This window comes from Hylobates moloch, unplaced genomic scaffold (assembly GCF_009828535.3).
Source record: "Hylobates moloch isolate HMO894 unplaced genomic scaffold, HMol_V3 SCAFFOLD_6, whole genome shotgun sequence".
Taxonomy (NCBI): Eukaryota; Metazoa; Chordata; class Mammalia; order Primates; family Hylobatidae; genus Hylobates; species Hylobates moloch.
In genome coordinates this window covers 127,096,352-127,111,841 of record NW_026652281.1, presented here as the reverse complement: position 1 = coordinate 127,111,841, position 15,490 = coordinate 127,096,352, and the positions used below count along the sequence as shown (strand labels likewise).

General features: G+C 40.3%; 1 protein-coding gene and 1 pseudogene across 2 annotated transcripts in view; one reads left to right on the top strand and one right to left on the bottom strand.

Annotated features, from left to right (window-relative positions):
• HMGXB3 (HMG-box containing 3) overlaps positions 1-15,490 on the bottom strand; it is a 52,105-nt gene that overhangs the window by 27,927 nt on the left and 8,688 nt on the right. For both annotated transcript variants that reach the window (XM_032158339.2, XM_058440029.1), the window contains exons 4-7: positions 14,202-14,699; positions 12,477-12,575; positions 6,108-6,239; positions 100-518 (exon numbers count right to left, since the gene is read on the bottom strand). In XM_032158339.2, coding sequence (XP_032014230.1) covers positions 100-518; positions 6,108-6,239; positions 12,477-12,575; positions 14,202-14,699 — 1,148 coding nt within the window. The remainder of the gene's footprint in view (positions 1-99; positions 519-6,107; positions 6,240-12,476; positions 12,576-14,201; positions 14,700-15,490) is intronic.
• On the top strand, positions 2,441-3,199 carry LOC116470291 (small ribosomal subunit protein uS10-like; annotated as a pseudogene).

The following is a 15,490-nucleotide window of genomic DNA, read 5'->3' as shown; positions in this document are numbered from 1 at the left end:
TCAGGCATGCTGTATAGACATGGGATAAAACAAACATGGGGCATTTCCAAAGCTGTTATTTTAAATACAACTCTATATTATACAAACACACTGACTTACCCTGTAGGTTTTTTAGGAGCAGGGAGTGGACTGGAGGTACTTGTCCCCTCGGATGGTGTTGGTACGTCTGCTCCAGGACTGTCATTGTCAGTTGTCCCCAGAGTGACCCCAGGCTGCACACCACTTTTGACAACTGGCGTCTTAGTGACTGCTGTACCATAATTCCCAGGAGCTTCCTTAACCAAAACATGGGCATCGGAGATGATCACTTCCTCCCACTCACTCTCCTCACCTACTTCTCTGGGAGGAGCTACGTTCAGGAGCTGGCTTACAGCTTCCGAATTCTCCAGAGTCAGTTTGGAGGCATTTTCCTTAGAGGAATTTTGCTCAGTGGTGACAGGCTGCTGATTTCTTTTCACCACAGAGCCTTTGGAAGTGACGCCAGAAGCCAATTCCACTTTTACTTTGGCTGGCTTTTCCTAGAAAAATAAGAATACCTTGTATACATAAGGCATTTTACAGTTGATGACATTCACAAACATTCTCTCATTTTTAATAATAAGGAAACTAAGGTCCATGAAAGGAAGAAGTTAACTTAAGGTCTCAAGTGTAAAACTAGCCTGAATCTAAGTCTTCTGGCTACAGGTTCCTTTCACTATAGTATTAAATGCCTTCATTTGAATAAAGCTGTTCATCTTCTAATGAATTCTTATTGAAAAGCTTCTCCAGGTTTCATCAACCAAATGTTGGCATTTTTTAGTTTTACATTTAGTTTGACATTATTCAAAGCCTACTTCTGTGTGTCTAGAAAGAGGGTGACATACTGCCATACAGGGCCTAAAAGCCCTAAGTTGTTCACCTTGGTGGTCCTTTTATGAGATTTAGTTAATCCCAATGTGGCCACAACCTCATGTGGACAGATTCAAATTTTCCCATCTCCTTCGGGAAAAATTCTATTTTTTCTCCCAGATTCTTTAAGGTGAGTCTTAAGAATGACTTACACATATGTCACATACTTTGCACTGGATCAAATTAACTCATGCATTGTTATGTGCTACAAATATTCAAACTCACTAAAAATAGCAGCTGCTATTTTAGCTAGACCTGGTTTTAAAAAGTCCTTGGTGTCTTAGCTTTTATCCAATTAGCACTGCAGTGGAAATAATAGTATTATATATATACACATACACTTTTAAAAAATGTTTTTAAATAGTGGTTGTCTTCAGAAAGGTTTTCTACCCACCATGTATATCATGAAGGGCACTGTAAACTAGGAAACATAAAGGCTGGGTTCTATCAAGCTTAGCTCCACTCCTAATTAGTTATGTGGTATAAGGCAAGCTTCAGTTGAATCCTCATTTCCCCTTATGAAATAGCAAAGGGTTGGGCTCTCAGTATTTGTTAACAGGAGCCAGACAGCATTTTGGGTGACCTAATTCTTTAGTGTGTAGGACCTCCCTGCACATTACAGGAAGTTTAGTGTCTGTGCCAATGTCACTAAATTTCAATGTCATTTATCTCCCAGTCGCTTAACTATCCAAAAACCCCTCAACATTTCCAAAGCCATCTGCACATTGCACTTCTAGTTCAGAACTGGTAACAGCCAGGCGTCACGGCTCATGCCTGTGATCCTAAGTCTTTGGGAAACTGAGGCAAGAGGATCACCTGAGCCCAGGAGTTCAAGACCAGTTTGGGAAACATGGCAAGACCACATCTCTACCAAAAAAAAAAAAAAAAAAAATGAGCCAGGCATGGTGGTACGCAGGCTGTGTTCCTGTGTTCTCAGCTACTTGAGAGGCTGAGGTGGCAGGATCACTTGACCCCAGGAGGCTGAGGCTGCAGCGAGTTGTATTCATGCCTGGGTGACAGAGCAAGACCCTGTCCCTGTCTGGAAAAAAAAAAAAAAAAGAGCCAGTAACAGGTGACCTCTTAAGAGCTCTTTGGTAAAGCATTCTCAGATTCTAACACGTAATATGCCCCTAAGAGTGAGTTAACATGGAGAAAAATTCCAAGTCAAGTGCACAGAGCTTATTTACTGCAGGAGAGGGAAAATTTAGCAGAAAAACGAGACTAAACTCGTTTTTTGAGATAAGATCTTTGAGCAAACACTGCCTACTAAGTAGGCTATTTTAGACAAAAATCACCGCAGAAAGATTGGGTAATTTAAGCAATCTGAGCAAAACAACTCTACCTGGTGATCTCACATTTCATTAACTCAGCCTACTCATTTTAGATGTTACTTTCAAAATTCTGAGGCTGCAGGCTCAGAGAGACCTCAATTGCTGCCATCAAAGAGCCTTAAGAATGAAGCCTTGAGCTAAACAGCCTTATGTACTATCTTTTGTTTTATACAACTCATTGGGAACTATGCCACATATTTCTTGGGCTAATTTTAGCCAGTATGAACTCTAGAACAATACAACAAAAGGTGAGTCATTTCCTGGCTGGCACAAACACACTCGGAGCTTTTAGAGACAAATTATACTTGCTGCCTCAAAAATCAGAATTCAAGAAATCTTATTAATAGATCAGGGGTGTCCAATTTTGGCTTCCCTGGGCCACATTGGAAGAATTGTCTTGAGTCACACATAAAATACACTAACACTAACAATAGCTGATGAGCTTAAAAAAATAAAAATAAAATAATCACACACAAAAAAATATCATAATGTTTTGCTCTTTGAGGAAGACACGGTCGTAGGTGGTGCGGAGCTGTGGTCCGCCCGCTCCTGCCCGCTCCTGCTCCTGACTCACCGCTGTTCTCTCTCGCCAAGGAACAAGTCGGTCAGGAAGCCCGCTGCAGCCAAGGCTTTTAAAGACACCGGAAAAACACCCATGGAGCTGGAGGTGGCAATTCACCGAATTCAAATCACTCTAACGAGCTGCAACATAAAATCCCTGGAGAAGATGTGTGCTGACTTGATCAGAGGAGCAAAGGAAAAGAATCTCAGTGAAAGGATCAGTTCGAATGCCTACCAAGACTTTGAGAATCACTACAAGAAAAACTTGTGGTCAAGGTTCTAAGACATAGGAATGTTTCCATAGGAGAATCCACAAGCAACTAATTGACTTGCACAGTCCTTCTGAGATTGTTAAGCAAATTACTTCCATCAGTACTGAGCCAGGAGTTGAGGTGGAAGTCGCCATTGCAGATGCTTAAGTCAACTATTTTACATTGATTACCAGTTGTTAAAAAACAAAAAATCTCAATGTTTTAAGATAGTTTATGAATTTGTGTTGGGCTTCATTCAAAGCCATCCTGGGCCATGGGCTGGACAGGTTTGTCTTACATTCTGCAGCTAAACAGCACAGCAATGCCCAAGAAGTGTGGTTTAGTGGAAAAGGCAATGGGATAATTGGCTGTGTGAATTTAGTAAGTCGCTTTTTCAAAATCTATTTTTCCTTAGCTGGAAACTCAAAAGAGTTGAAGTAGCTGATAATCAAAGTCAATTTTATTTCTAAAATTCTAAGTGCATTGATGGTAAAACGTTACCTATCTTCTCTCACTCATTCTGTTTCTATAAGCTTTAGAAATCACAGTATCTACTCTTGACATGGTAATCCTTGCAAAACACATTGGTAAATTCTGACTTAGCAAGTCAAGATAGGGGGAAGGTAGCTAAGAAAAAAATTGTTTTCATGCCATGAGCTTGATCTTAGTAAGAGAACCATGGCTCTAAAGTTTTTCAGGCTGGGCACCATGGCTCACACACGTAATCCCAACACTTTGGGAGGCTGAGGCAGGTGGACCACTTGAGGCCAGGAGTTCGACACCAGCCTGGCCAACATGGTGAAATCCCATTTCTACTAAAAAATACAAAAACATCTAGCTGGCTGTGGTGGCACATGCCTGTAATCCCAGCTACTTCGGGAGGCTGAGGCATAAGGATCACTTGAACATGGGAGGTGGAGGTTGCAGTGAGCTGAGATCGTGCCATCCAGCCTAGACAATAGAGCAAGACTCTATCTTCAAAAAAAAAAAAAAAAAAAAAAGTTATTTCAGTTAAAGCCAGGTATGATGGTATGATGTCATATGCCTATAGTACCAGCTACTCAGGAAGCTGAGGCAGGAGGATCACTTGAGACCAAGAATTTGAAATGGGCCTAGGCAACATAGCAAGAGACTCTGTCTCAAAAAAAAAAAAAAAAGTTATTTCAAAGTGAAAAAAAAACCACACATACAAGAAATGAAAAAGAAAGCCACACATACAAGAAATGAAAAAGCCAAAGTAAAAATAGCCTGAAGGAGGGACAAGCCCACAATGATCACTGACAGTCTTTCATGCATAAGCACAGGAAATATGGTCATTTGAGAGACCTGCTTTGCATTGGTCAAGAAAGGTCAAGGAAGATTCTGACTACTATCCAGTTCAATCTCCCCACTGCAGTTAGAGAACTGCCTTTTTGGGGAATACATTGTGAATACACTGATGGCTTCACAGAGGCACATCAGAGAAGATGGCATGAGAGCCTTAGACAAAACCTCCTGTGAGACATTAGCACTAGGCCCTTCCTGACAATATGAAGAGCAATAGTAGGGCTAATAATTACATTGATGTCTATCATGATGATAGCAGGACATTCACTGAGGAGTTAATATGTACCAGAAACTGCCATTTCGTCTACATGGATAATCTTATTTGACCCTGCTAACATCCCTAATGAAGTAGGTACTAACTTCTATTGACAGATGAGACAAAACTTAAATCCAGGAACAGATATAGAATGTCTTGACCAAGATTACATAGTTAAAAACCTTGGGAAGCAGGGGTCTGAACTGAGGTAGCTAACTCCAGAATTGTGTTCTTAATTATCCTGTTCTGTCTCCTGGAATTAGTGCTACCCTGAACTTAGTCAGAAGCCAAAACACTCATCCAGAGGGCAAAAGTCACCATCCCGGTATTTCTCAAAAAGATGTGAAAACTGCCCCAGAGAAATTTAAGGTATGCTGCTATACAAGGTTTTTCTACACATACAAGTTTGGACCATGCTGAGTTAAACATGTGATAATCACGATCCTAACCTAAGCCATTTTCACTAAAATAATATCCTCTCTTTCCTTTTCTACCCACCCAAATTCTGTTGATTCTTCAACTCTCTCTCTTCTATAAAACCTTCCGTCTGTCCCAGTCCTTATAAATGTCTCTCCTCTCTGAACTAGGTGAGAATTTACTGCCTATTCCATCCATTTTAGCCCTTAAAATGTATAGTTTCATATAAAAAATGTGGCAAGTATGTATGTTTTATCTAGTTCGCACCAAGCATACACAGGTGACAACGTGTTAAACGGAACTTCAGAAGGGCAGAGCTGTGATACTCATTTATTTATTGAGTGTCTTCTATGGGCAAAGGCTGTGGGAGATACCAAGGTCATTAAGGAACTCACAGTGTGACATAAACAGAAACACTGTTAACTGGCGATGAGTGTTAAATAAAAATGTTAAAGACATATAGATACAGACAGCTATATATACAGATGGGGGGGATGACAGAAACAAGTAAATGAACATGGTGTAGTAGTTCATGGAAATTATGAAACAGGTACTATTTTTGAAGAATATTTAAAGGTATGATATGTTAAATTAAAGAAAGCAAAATATTATAGTATTGGAGATATCCACGAAAAAATAGAAAGAAAAATAAAAGGGAAAACATTGCTCACAGTGCTGTAATCCCAGCACTTTGGGAGGCCGAGACAGGAGACTGTTTGAGGCCAGAGCAACAAAGGAAGACCCCATCTCTACTGGGGAAAAAAAAAAAAAAAAAAAAAGAAGGGAAAGAAGAAGAAAAAAACAGATACAGAACTTATTCACAGAAAAAAAGACTGGAAAGAAGTACATCAAAATGTTAATAATGGCTTTTCTTTGGATGGTATATGAGTTTGGATAACAATTTATTCTATTTTTCTTTTGTATTTTTTAAACAAACTATATACAATGGAAATGATTCACTTGTATAGTCAGACAGTAAAAACAAATGTTAACTTTTTAAAAATCACCTGTTCCTAATGGCAAATAGAAAGCCTGCTCTGTGAGGCTTCCAAAGCAGCAACAGCCAATGGACCTTACCTTTGGGATCCACTTCCCTCCTAGGAAGTTACCACAGGTAGGGCACTTAGGTGGCTTGTGCCTGGTGACATATGTAAAGGAGCACCCTGGGCTGGTGCATGTCCCATGGCCCCGGCGGGTATACGTAGTGGTCTGTAAATAAAGAGTACATCAGAATCAACAGAACAATCCAACCTCTCTCAGACTGATGACCACTATAATCACAGCAACACCAGGAGGTCACAAGCTTGTGGAAGGATAACCAATTCATAATCATATCATAAAAGGTCAGTGTTGGAAAGGTCCTACAATACAACAAATTCACTTTTTAGAAATGGAGAAACTAAGTTCAAATGGGGAAAGACAATTGCCCAACATTACAGTTAGGTACCAGAAGAATGAAGAAAGTGATAGTTGCTATGCATTGAGCTAGGCACCACACAGTGCTAAACACTTTATCAATATTTCATTTAATACTCTCAGCAATCGTATTAAGTACGTATTATTACTACTGAGGTTTAAATGCTTTGCCTCAAATCATCAATCAAGGGCAGAGCTAGACCTAGAACCCAGATTTCTCTATTCTTGGCCCAACATTCCTTCTATGCATCCAGCTGCACCCTCTGGCTCTAAATACTTCAAAGATTTTGCTTCATCTTCATTCTTCAGACAACCAAGGACCTGGGATTCAGAATAAAAATAGATCCATAGTCACTGAAAAAATAAGGGCAATTCAGGAGTATAAGCCAGGCCCTATCCTTTGATACTCAACAGAATGTAGTTATTTGCATATTAATATATATAGCCACTGGCTCTTATCATCTCCACTGATCTCCCTTTGAGCAAAATGTATTACAATGGGTTATAATATTTCAGCTACTAATAAAAACGACTCATTCATTAGTCCTGTTCCGCTTCTAGATTAAGGCTGGAAAAAAACCCATTTCTCTGTCATATTTGTTCTGTCACATATGTTTACTCAGCTATTAATCCCAGCTTCCCTAGCCCAGCCAAAACGCAAAAAAACTCCCTTGGGGAAACACCAAACTACCATTAGCTACCTCTGCAAGGAAGCCTAAGGAAAAGCCTTCAATTATGGCTTCCACTTATGACAGTGGTATTAAGTCAAGGATGAGCGTGAAGTGGTATGGCACCAAAAAGAGGAAGACCAGGCTTTGGGTTCCAATTTTGCCACTAATACACTGAATGACCTGGTGGTAAGGGACCTTAACTCTTGGGCCCTGAGTTTCTTCCTCTGTAAAATCACCTGTTCTTCCAATTTTATAGGCGTGTCTTGCTGAGAAAGTGAGATAAGGAATGAGAAAACATTCACTTAGATTCTACATGCTTGTGAGAGACTATTAATACTGGAATATAAAACATCTCTGATCCTTTCTCAGGTTGTGGCCAATGTATAATTCTCATTCTGAACACCTCAAGAAAGCAGAGTAAAAATTTAAGATAGGTTAGTTTCATAAGTAAATTACCATGAACTTGGAAATTCTTAACATTGTTAAGTAGGCTAGAGACATGACTTTAGGAAAAAAACTGCTAATGTTCAAGGATGATGTTTCAGTCCTAAGTATTAATCATAAAACACTTTTCTAGAAGTGCTTGGCTGACATTTATTAGAGCATGAAAGAACAGAAATTTCCAGGAAAATAAAGACTCAGGAGAAATAACCAGTTTCTCCATGAGTCAAAGCTGCAGGCTGTTCCTATTTTAAAATATTGCAGCTTTATTATCTACAACATATTGTTTATCTGCAGCAGAGATTTTTGAAGATAAAATAAACTTATAAGTTAAAAATATGTACTTTAGCCCTAAAGAAACTACTAAAATAACCAAAACAAAGTCAATAGCTAATAAGCCAATAAAAGAAAGAAAACAGATCCATAAAAAATAATTACATCAGAAGAAGGCAGAACAAAATAGACGAGACAAATAGTAAGATAATAGACCTAAACGTAACCATATCAATAATCATATTAAATATAAATGGCTTAAACCACCTCTTTTAAAGACAGAGACTGTCAGAGGGTCTTGCTTTTATATTGAAACTATATGCTACCTACACAAAGCAGAACAAAACAAAAACACTTTACGTAGATATAAATTAGTTAAAAGGATGGAAAAATATATTTCTTGATATAACAAATAATTTTTAAAAGCTAGACATTAGACAAAGTAGATTTCAGAGCAAAGATTACTAGAGATAAACGTCATTTCGTAATAACAAAGGGGTCAATTTATCAAGAGGGCACAACAATCCTAGATGTTTACATACTTCACAAGACAGTCAAAATTTGTGACACAAAAATTAAGAGAACTGTAAGAAATAGACAAATCTACAAGGATAGTTAAATGTCACCTTTTTTTTTTTTTTTTTTTTTGAGACAGAGTCTCACGCTGTTGCTCAGGCTACAGTGCAGTGGCACGATCACAGCTCACTGTATCCTCCAACTATTGGGCCCAAGCAATCCTCCCACCTCAGCCCCGAGTAGCTGGGACTATAGGTGTGTACCACCACACCCAACTATTTTTCACTTTTTGTAGAGACAGGGTCTCCCCGCCTTGTCCAGGCTGGTCTTGAACTCCTGGGCTCAAGCAATCCTTCTGCTTCAGTCTCTCAAAGTGCTAGGATTACAGGCACATATCACCGTGCCTGGCCAGATGCCTTCTCTTATAATTGATAGAACAAGTAGACAAAATCAGTAAGGATATAAAAGGGTTGGACGTTATCAATCAACTTGACCTAATTAGATATGTATAGAACATTCCACCCAATAGCAGACTATGCATTCTCTTCAAGTGTACATAACATTTATCAAGACAGACCACATTCTGGGCCGTAGACAAGCCTCAATAAATTTAAAGGGATTCAGTTTATATAAATCAAAAAGGTCAGGCCACAGTGGAATTAAATTATAAATCAATAACAGAAAGATATCTGGAAAATCCCCAAATACTTGGAGAGTAAATAATACGCTTCTAAATATCTCATAGGTCAAAGAAGTAAATTAGAAAGTATTTGAATTGAATGAAAATGAAAACACACCATATCAGAATTTGTGGAATGCCACTAAAGCAGTGCTTAGAGGGAAATTCATAGCAGTAAGCACCTACATTAGAAAAGAAAGAAAGAGCTGGGCATGGTGGCTCACGCCTGTAATTCCAATACTTTTGGAGGCCAAGGCAGGAGGATTGCTTAAGCCCAGGTGTTCTAAGACCAGCCTGGGCAACACAGAGAGACCCCCATCTCTGCAAATAATTTAAAACAATTAGCTGGGTGTGGTGGTATGCACCTGTGGTCCCAGATACCTGAGAGGCTGGGGCAGGTAGGTGGATCCCGGGAAGTCAAGGATGCAGTGAGCCATGATTGTGCCACTGCACTCTAGCGTGGGCAACAGAGTGAAACCTAACCTACCAAAAAAAAAAAAAAAAAAAAAAGAAAAGAAAGGTTTTGAATCAATGACATCAGCTTCCACCTTAAGAAACTAGAAAAAGAACAAACGAGAACTATCGGGGCAGTGAAGAACACACATGACCATGGCCATCAGCTGGATAACGTCTGTCATCGTGCCCTGCTCACCTTTGCGGTCCTGCTGGTTCACAGATTGGATGGCCGCAATACATTCTCCTATATCTCCATATTTGTCCCCCTTTGGCTTTTGTTACTAACTTTAATGGCCACAACATTTAGGCCAAAAAGGGGCAATCATTGGTGGTTTGGTATTCGCAGAGACTTCTGTCAGTTTCTGCTTGAAATTTTCCCATTTTTAAGAGAATATGGGAACATTTCATACGATCTCCATCAGGAAGATAGCGAAGGTGCTAAAGAAACATCGGTTCCAGAAGCTCCGAAAATTGCTCCAGTGTTTGGGAAGAAGACCAGGCAGTTTTAATCCAGAGCCCTGGGAAATACGTTCCCCCACCTCCCAAGTTAAATATTGATATGCCAGATTAAACTCCTAGAGAGGGCCCACACACAGACTCCACCTTGCCTTTGCCTCTTGTTCATTCATACCATTCCAATGGAAACAGGCACCAAACACTGTCATCTCATGCCCTGTTTGAGATTGATGCCTCATCAGCATGCATCATAAATGGAGACTGTTTCAGCATGTGGGTGTGTGTGGTGTGTACCTGGGTAAGAGAACTTGCTTTCCATGTTCGTGCTTTAGATGTAGCTGGGGGCAGTAAGTTGAACTGTTTTAGTAGATCCTCAAAAGGAATAACTACACAGTGGTTTTCTTTAAAGTGTTAGTGTACCTATCAAAAGTATTGTTTAAAAGTATTTTTATACACTGCTAGTACAAAATTGTATTTCAGATTGTGCCTGTTATGACACAGTAGCAAATGTAAAGAATGCTCTTTGTTTATAAACCTCACAGTTTATAAACAAACTGCATATTGTCTATTGTAGATTTTAAAGATTGCATAAAACAGTATGTGCCTGGTGTGGAGCTTACCAAAGTACTAGACATGAACATAGGGACTGCAAATTCCATGGGTGTTAATATTTAGGTGTCAGTAACCGAGGTCTGCACTGTGTGAAGGTCTCTGGTAGTATCCGTTAGCAGAGGGAGCAGCCACCGCCCTTGCGAACTTGTGTCATGCTCCAGTGTAGTACCAGGCCATAAAGTGACACTGTTGTTTAGCACCCTGAATTTTTCCACACAGATAGTAACTGTCCAGAAACAACCAACATAAGCAACAAGTAGTTTGCCCATTTCTAAGAATCTTAGAATATTAGTTGGCTGTAATGTAAAGCATTACTTGTCACTGGAAAGCTGGAGAGAGTGGCCTTAACCAGAAGTGGCCAAGATTCAGGCATTATTTTAAGGTCTAAACTTTTCATCTGTCAGCAATAGGGAAACAACAGTTCAAATTATCTTTGTAGATAAGTGCATTGTTTATTACAGGGTAATAAGAGAATGTTATGAACAACTTTATGTCAATAAATTTGACAGCCTAAACGAAATGGACAAATTCCTTGAAAGCCAAAATACCAAATGCTCACTCAAAGAGACAGTCTGAATAGTCCTATATATATTTTTAAAATTGGGCTTGCAGTTAAAAACCTTCTCAGAAAGAAAACTCCAGGCCCAGATGACTTCACTGGTAATACTACCATTTAAGGAAAAGAACTGAGGTGGAGAAAATACTTCCCAAGTCATTTTAAGAGGCAAGCATTACCCTGATACGAAAAGTGGACAGAGACTGTATAAGGATATTCTGAGCCAAATTCTGAGCAAACTTTTTAGCAAATGAAATCCAACGATCTATGAGAGGCATAATACATCAATGTCAAATGGGGTTTGTCCCAGGAATACAAGGGTGGTTTAAAATTTGAGTAATAGTGAAGTTCACCACCTTAACCAACTTCTGGAAAATTCTTATAATACTCTTAACAGACACAGAAAAAGCATTTGACAAAATCCAACATGCATTCCTGATAAAAACTCTCAGAAAATTAGGAACAGAGGGAACTACCTAAACATGATAAAGGGCGTGTAGGAAAAACCTATAGTTAATATACTTAATGAGGAAGGACTGAATCCTTTCCTCCTTACATGAGGACAAGACAAAGATGTCTGCTCTTACCAGTTCTATTCAGCATTGTACCAAAAGTCCTAGACAATATCATAAGGCAAGAAAAAGAAGGAATTCAAATCAGAAAGGAGATATAAAACTGTCATTACTTGTAGACAGCATGATTAACTTTGTAGAAAACCCAACAGCCTCTACAAAAGTTACCAGAACTAATAAGTGAGTTAAGCAAAGTTACAGAATACAAGCCCAATATACAAAGCAATCAATTGTATTACGATGTACTAGTTGTAGGCAATCAAATATTGAAAATTTTCTAAAAATGCCTTTATAATAGTGTGAGAAAAAGATAAATAGGGATAAATCTCAGCCCCGATGCTGAAAAAAATATCAACTGGGAATCAAGAAACGAATCCAGTCTGACTTGTCTTGTAACCTTGAACAAGTCCTTTCTCTCCTCTGGGCCCCTTTTCCTAATCTGTACGATCACAGTATTGAATTAGATCAGTGGCTGCTCATTTTCCTAAATCATGTATGCTTATGAAAATTTTATAAAAGTCATGGAATCTATTCCAGGAAAAAACTTTGTATAAAACTTGAGGTGAATTCATGGATCCCATGGAGATCTATCTACAACCCCCTTACCCCCATTAAGAACATATGGACCACATAATCCCTGAAATCTTTGCCAGTCCTCACATCCTGAGGTTCTAAGACTTTTAGAAATCTTCTTGGTCCTACAACTGGTAGCTCAGAAAGAAAAAAAGACAAATCTACTTAGAACAAAAATGCTTATGACACCCTAATTGCCATCAGTCCCCCACATACAGTACTGACCAGTTTGATGGAGGTGGGGTTCTCCACAACCGAGTAGGCAGGCAGAGGCAACATGATGAACTGTGTGGCTGGTGCAGAGGAGCTACTCTCACTGGAATCCTATGGGCAATGAAGAGAAGGACAGTTTCACTGAAACAGAGTAAGGAACACCCAGGCCACTCAACACTGGAAGCCTGGATTAAGTTTAATAACAGACAGTGTACTCATCCCAATGTGCTTATCAAAAGGAATGAATTTGTGATTATCTCAAAAAGTTTAATTAAGAACAAAGAGAAAACTATTTCCACAGGAAATGTGCTATGTTTATTTTATAGAAAACCGAGGTTCTAAGAGATTTAGGACTTCTAAGATCACATAAGCAGTTAGTGAGAGAATCTAATTCTAACCCTTTCAAGTGTTCTTAGCACCCTATTTACCTGCTTTAAACAGGCTAGTGGCAGCCGGGCGCGGCAGCTCACGCCTGTAATCCCAGCACTTTGGGAGGCCGAGGTGGGTGGATCACCTGAGGTCAGGAGTTCAAGACCAGCCTGGCCAACGTGGTGAAACCCCGTCTCTACTAAAACAAAAAAAATACAAAAATTAGCCAGGTGTGGTGGCGCATGCTTGTAATCCCAGCTACTTGGAGGCTGAGGCAGGAGAATCGCTTGAACCTGGGAGGCGGAGGTTGCAGTGAGCCGAGATTGTGCCACTGCACTCCAGCCTGGTTGACAAGAGCAAAACTCCATCTCAAAAAAAACCAAAAAAACAAAAAACAACCAACAACAAGAACTGGCTAGTTGCATGCTTCATTATCATAAACAGCACTGAGGCAACAAATAAGGATTTAGCCCTGGGACAGATTGCAGGGGTACTTGTTCTCTTCTGCCCAGGCCATAAGGGCTACAGCAAGCTGGTCCTCTTAGCCTGCAAAGAAAGACTCCCATCTCTGAGAATGCTATCCTCTCCAAGGTTATAGAGGGCAGGGTATATATTATACTATGGCATGGTAGCAGTTTCTCTCCACTTCCACTTCTAGGAGATGAGGTTGTTGGGATCACTAAAAGTGCTGCTTTCCCCTCAACTGAGAATGACACTTACAAACTTATTTCCTCTTTCTCAGATATAAGTCCCATCAACCTGGCCTTGAAGATAACTTTTTTCTTCTTACCCCATCTGAATCCAGGAAGACCTGGGTACAGGTCTTGTGTGAAAATTCTTGTACATAGCTCAAGGTGCCATTGTTTGATGAAATAGTCTTCAGGGAGCCAGTGTGATGGCACAAGCCTATAATCCTGGCTACTCGGGAGGCTGAGGCAGGAGGACTGCTTAAGAGCAGGAATGCAAGACCAGCTTGGGCAACAGAGTGAAATCCCATTTCAAGAAAAGGAAGCAGTCTTCAGAAAACATAAAATCCTGACTGATACTAAATTGCCTGACAGATCCTAGCTTTGACTCATGGATAATTCAAATACAATTCGCAGCTTTCTTGCTAATGTAGCTTATGAACCATCTCATGTGAAGAAAATTCTGGCTAAGCTGGGCAAAGAGTTGGTAAGAGTGCCTGAGAAATTCCAAAGAACTCTGGAGTGAGCCCAGGGGCAAGACACATTCAAGAGAACTACAGTATCAGTAAGTGCCACACCAGCACTCTTGATTACCACTGCTTTGGAATCACACTGTATGGTACTAGCTGCCCTTTAAGTAACTCCAGACAAAGCCAAAGACATCAGTACCAAAGCCACTTACCCTCATGACTGTTACCACTGATACACTCTCCCCAACCTGGGGGTGGGGCACAGCCAGGCTTCCAGTGGGGAGGTCTGGTGAGCCATTCACCAAGGTCTCTTCAATTACCAGGCTTGTCTGGTAAGGTTGGTGGCTCTCCCCTACTTCTAGGGAAGCGTCCTCTAGGAGCACATCCTGGTTGAGGATCTCTGAGGTGGCAATCTCCTGCACAGCACCTGACTGGGTAAGGGCTCCCACCTCCTCAGCCAGGGCCTCCACAGCCAGGCACTGCTCTGCCATGCCTGCATGGCTGGGCACTTTCTCCGGGGCAGTGTTGGACACAAGAGGAGGTCCTTTTGGGGACATCTGGTTCTGAGCCACACATAGCTCTAGCTGAGGGCAGTTCCGGTCCTCCTGCAGGCTGCTCTTGGGGATGATGATATAATCTGAGCGTGGGAGGATCTTGCGGAAACCTGGGATGTCCGGAACCACAGCAGTCAGTGCAGACAGCTTAGAGTTCTGAGGATGAGGAAGCCAGGAAGGGGGAGACAAGCAGAGATAAATGGACTAAGACCACATGGAGAGAGAGAAATATATATGTGTGTAAGCTCTTTTTTTTTTTTTTCCTGCAAAAGGGACTGGAAAAACTCTACTCTCTTGACCTAATTCAGATAAGGTCAGCCCCTGCCAACAGCAGTGTCATCTTCATTTGAATCACAGTTTAGCCAATGTAGCTTATTCACTCAGTCACACAGGAAACAGCATGGACTGAACTCTGGAAAGAGCACTGGTCTTGCCATATGAAACTGTGAGCTGGAACCTGAGGTCTGGCATAGCCTTGAGCAAATCCTTTCCCCTCCTGAGGCCTCAGCTGCCCCATCTGTAAAACAAGGGAGCTGAATCTGGCAATTTATGATTTCCTTTTGAGCTCTGATACTTTAGGATTCCAAAGCAGTATAAGATTCAAACATTAGAATGTATAATGCTCAATAAAAACCCAAAAAGCATAAAATACAAGTTAACAGGCTAAGATGAAACTCAAGGCAGCAAGTAAGCATTCTGACCTCACTGGTTTTCCCCAGACTTACAAAGAAGAGGATGAACAGATCACAAAGCTAAGGGGCTTCATGAGAAGCCTTCGTGAGAGAAAGTATATATAGAAAGGGTTATGTGACAAGGTCCTGAATATACTAAGGAAAAAAATGTGAATATTAACAATGACCCAGTACCTTCAGGTTTAGAAAATGTTTTCAAACACATTATCTGATTTTATCTTAAAAACAACACTATTATGTTAGATAAGATTATTA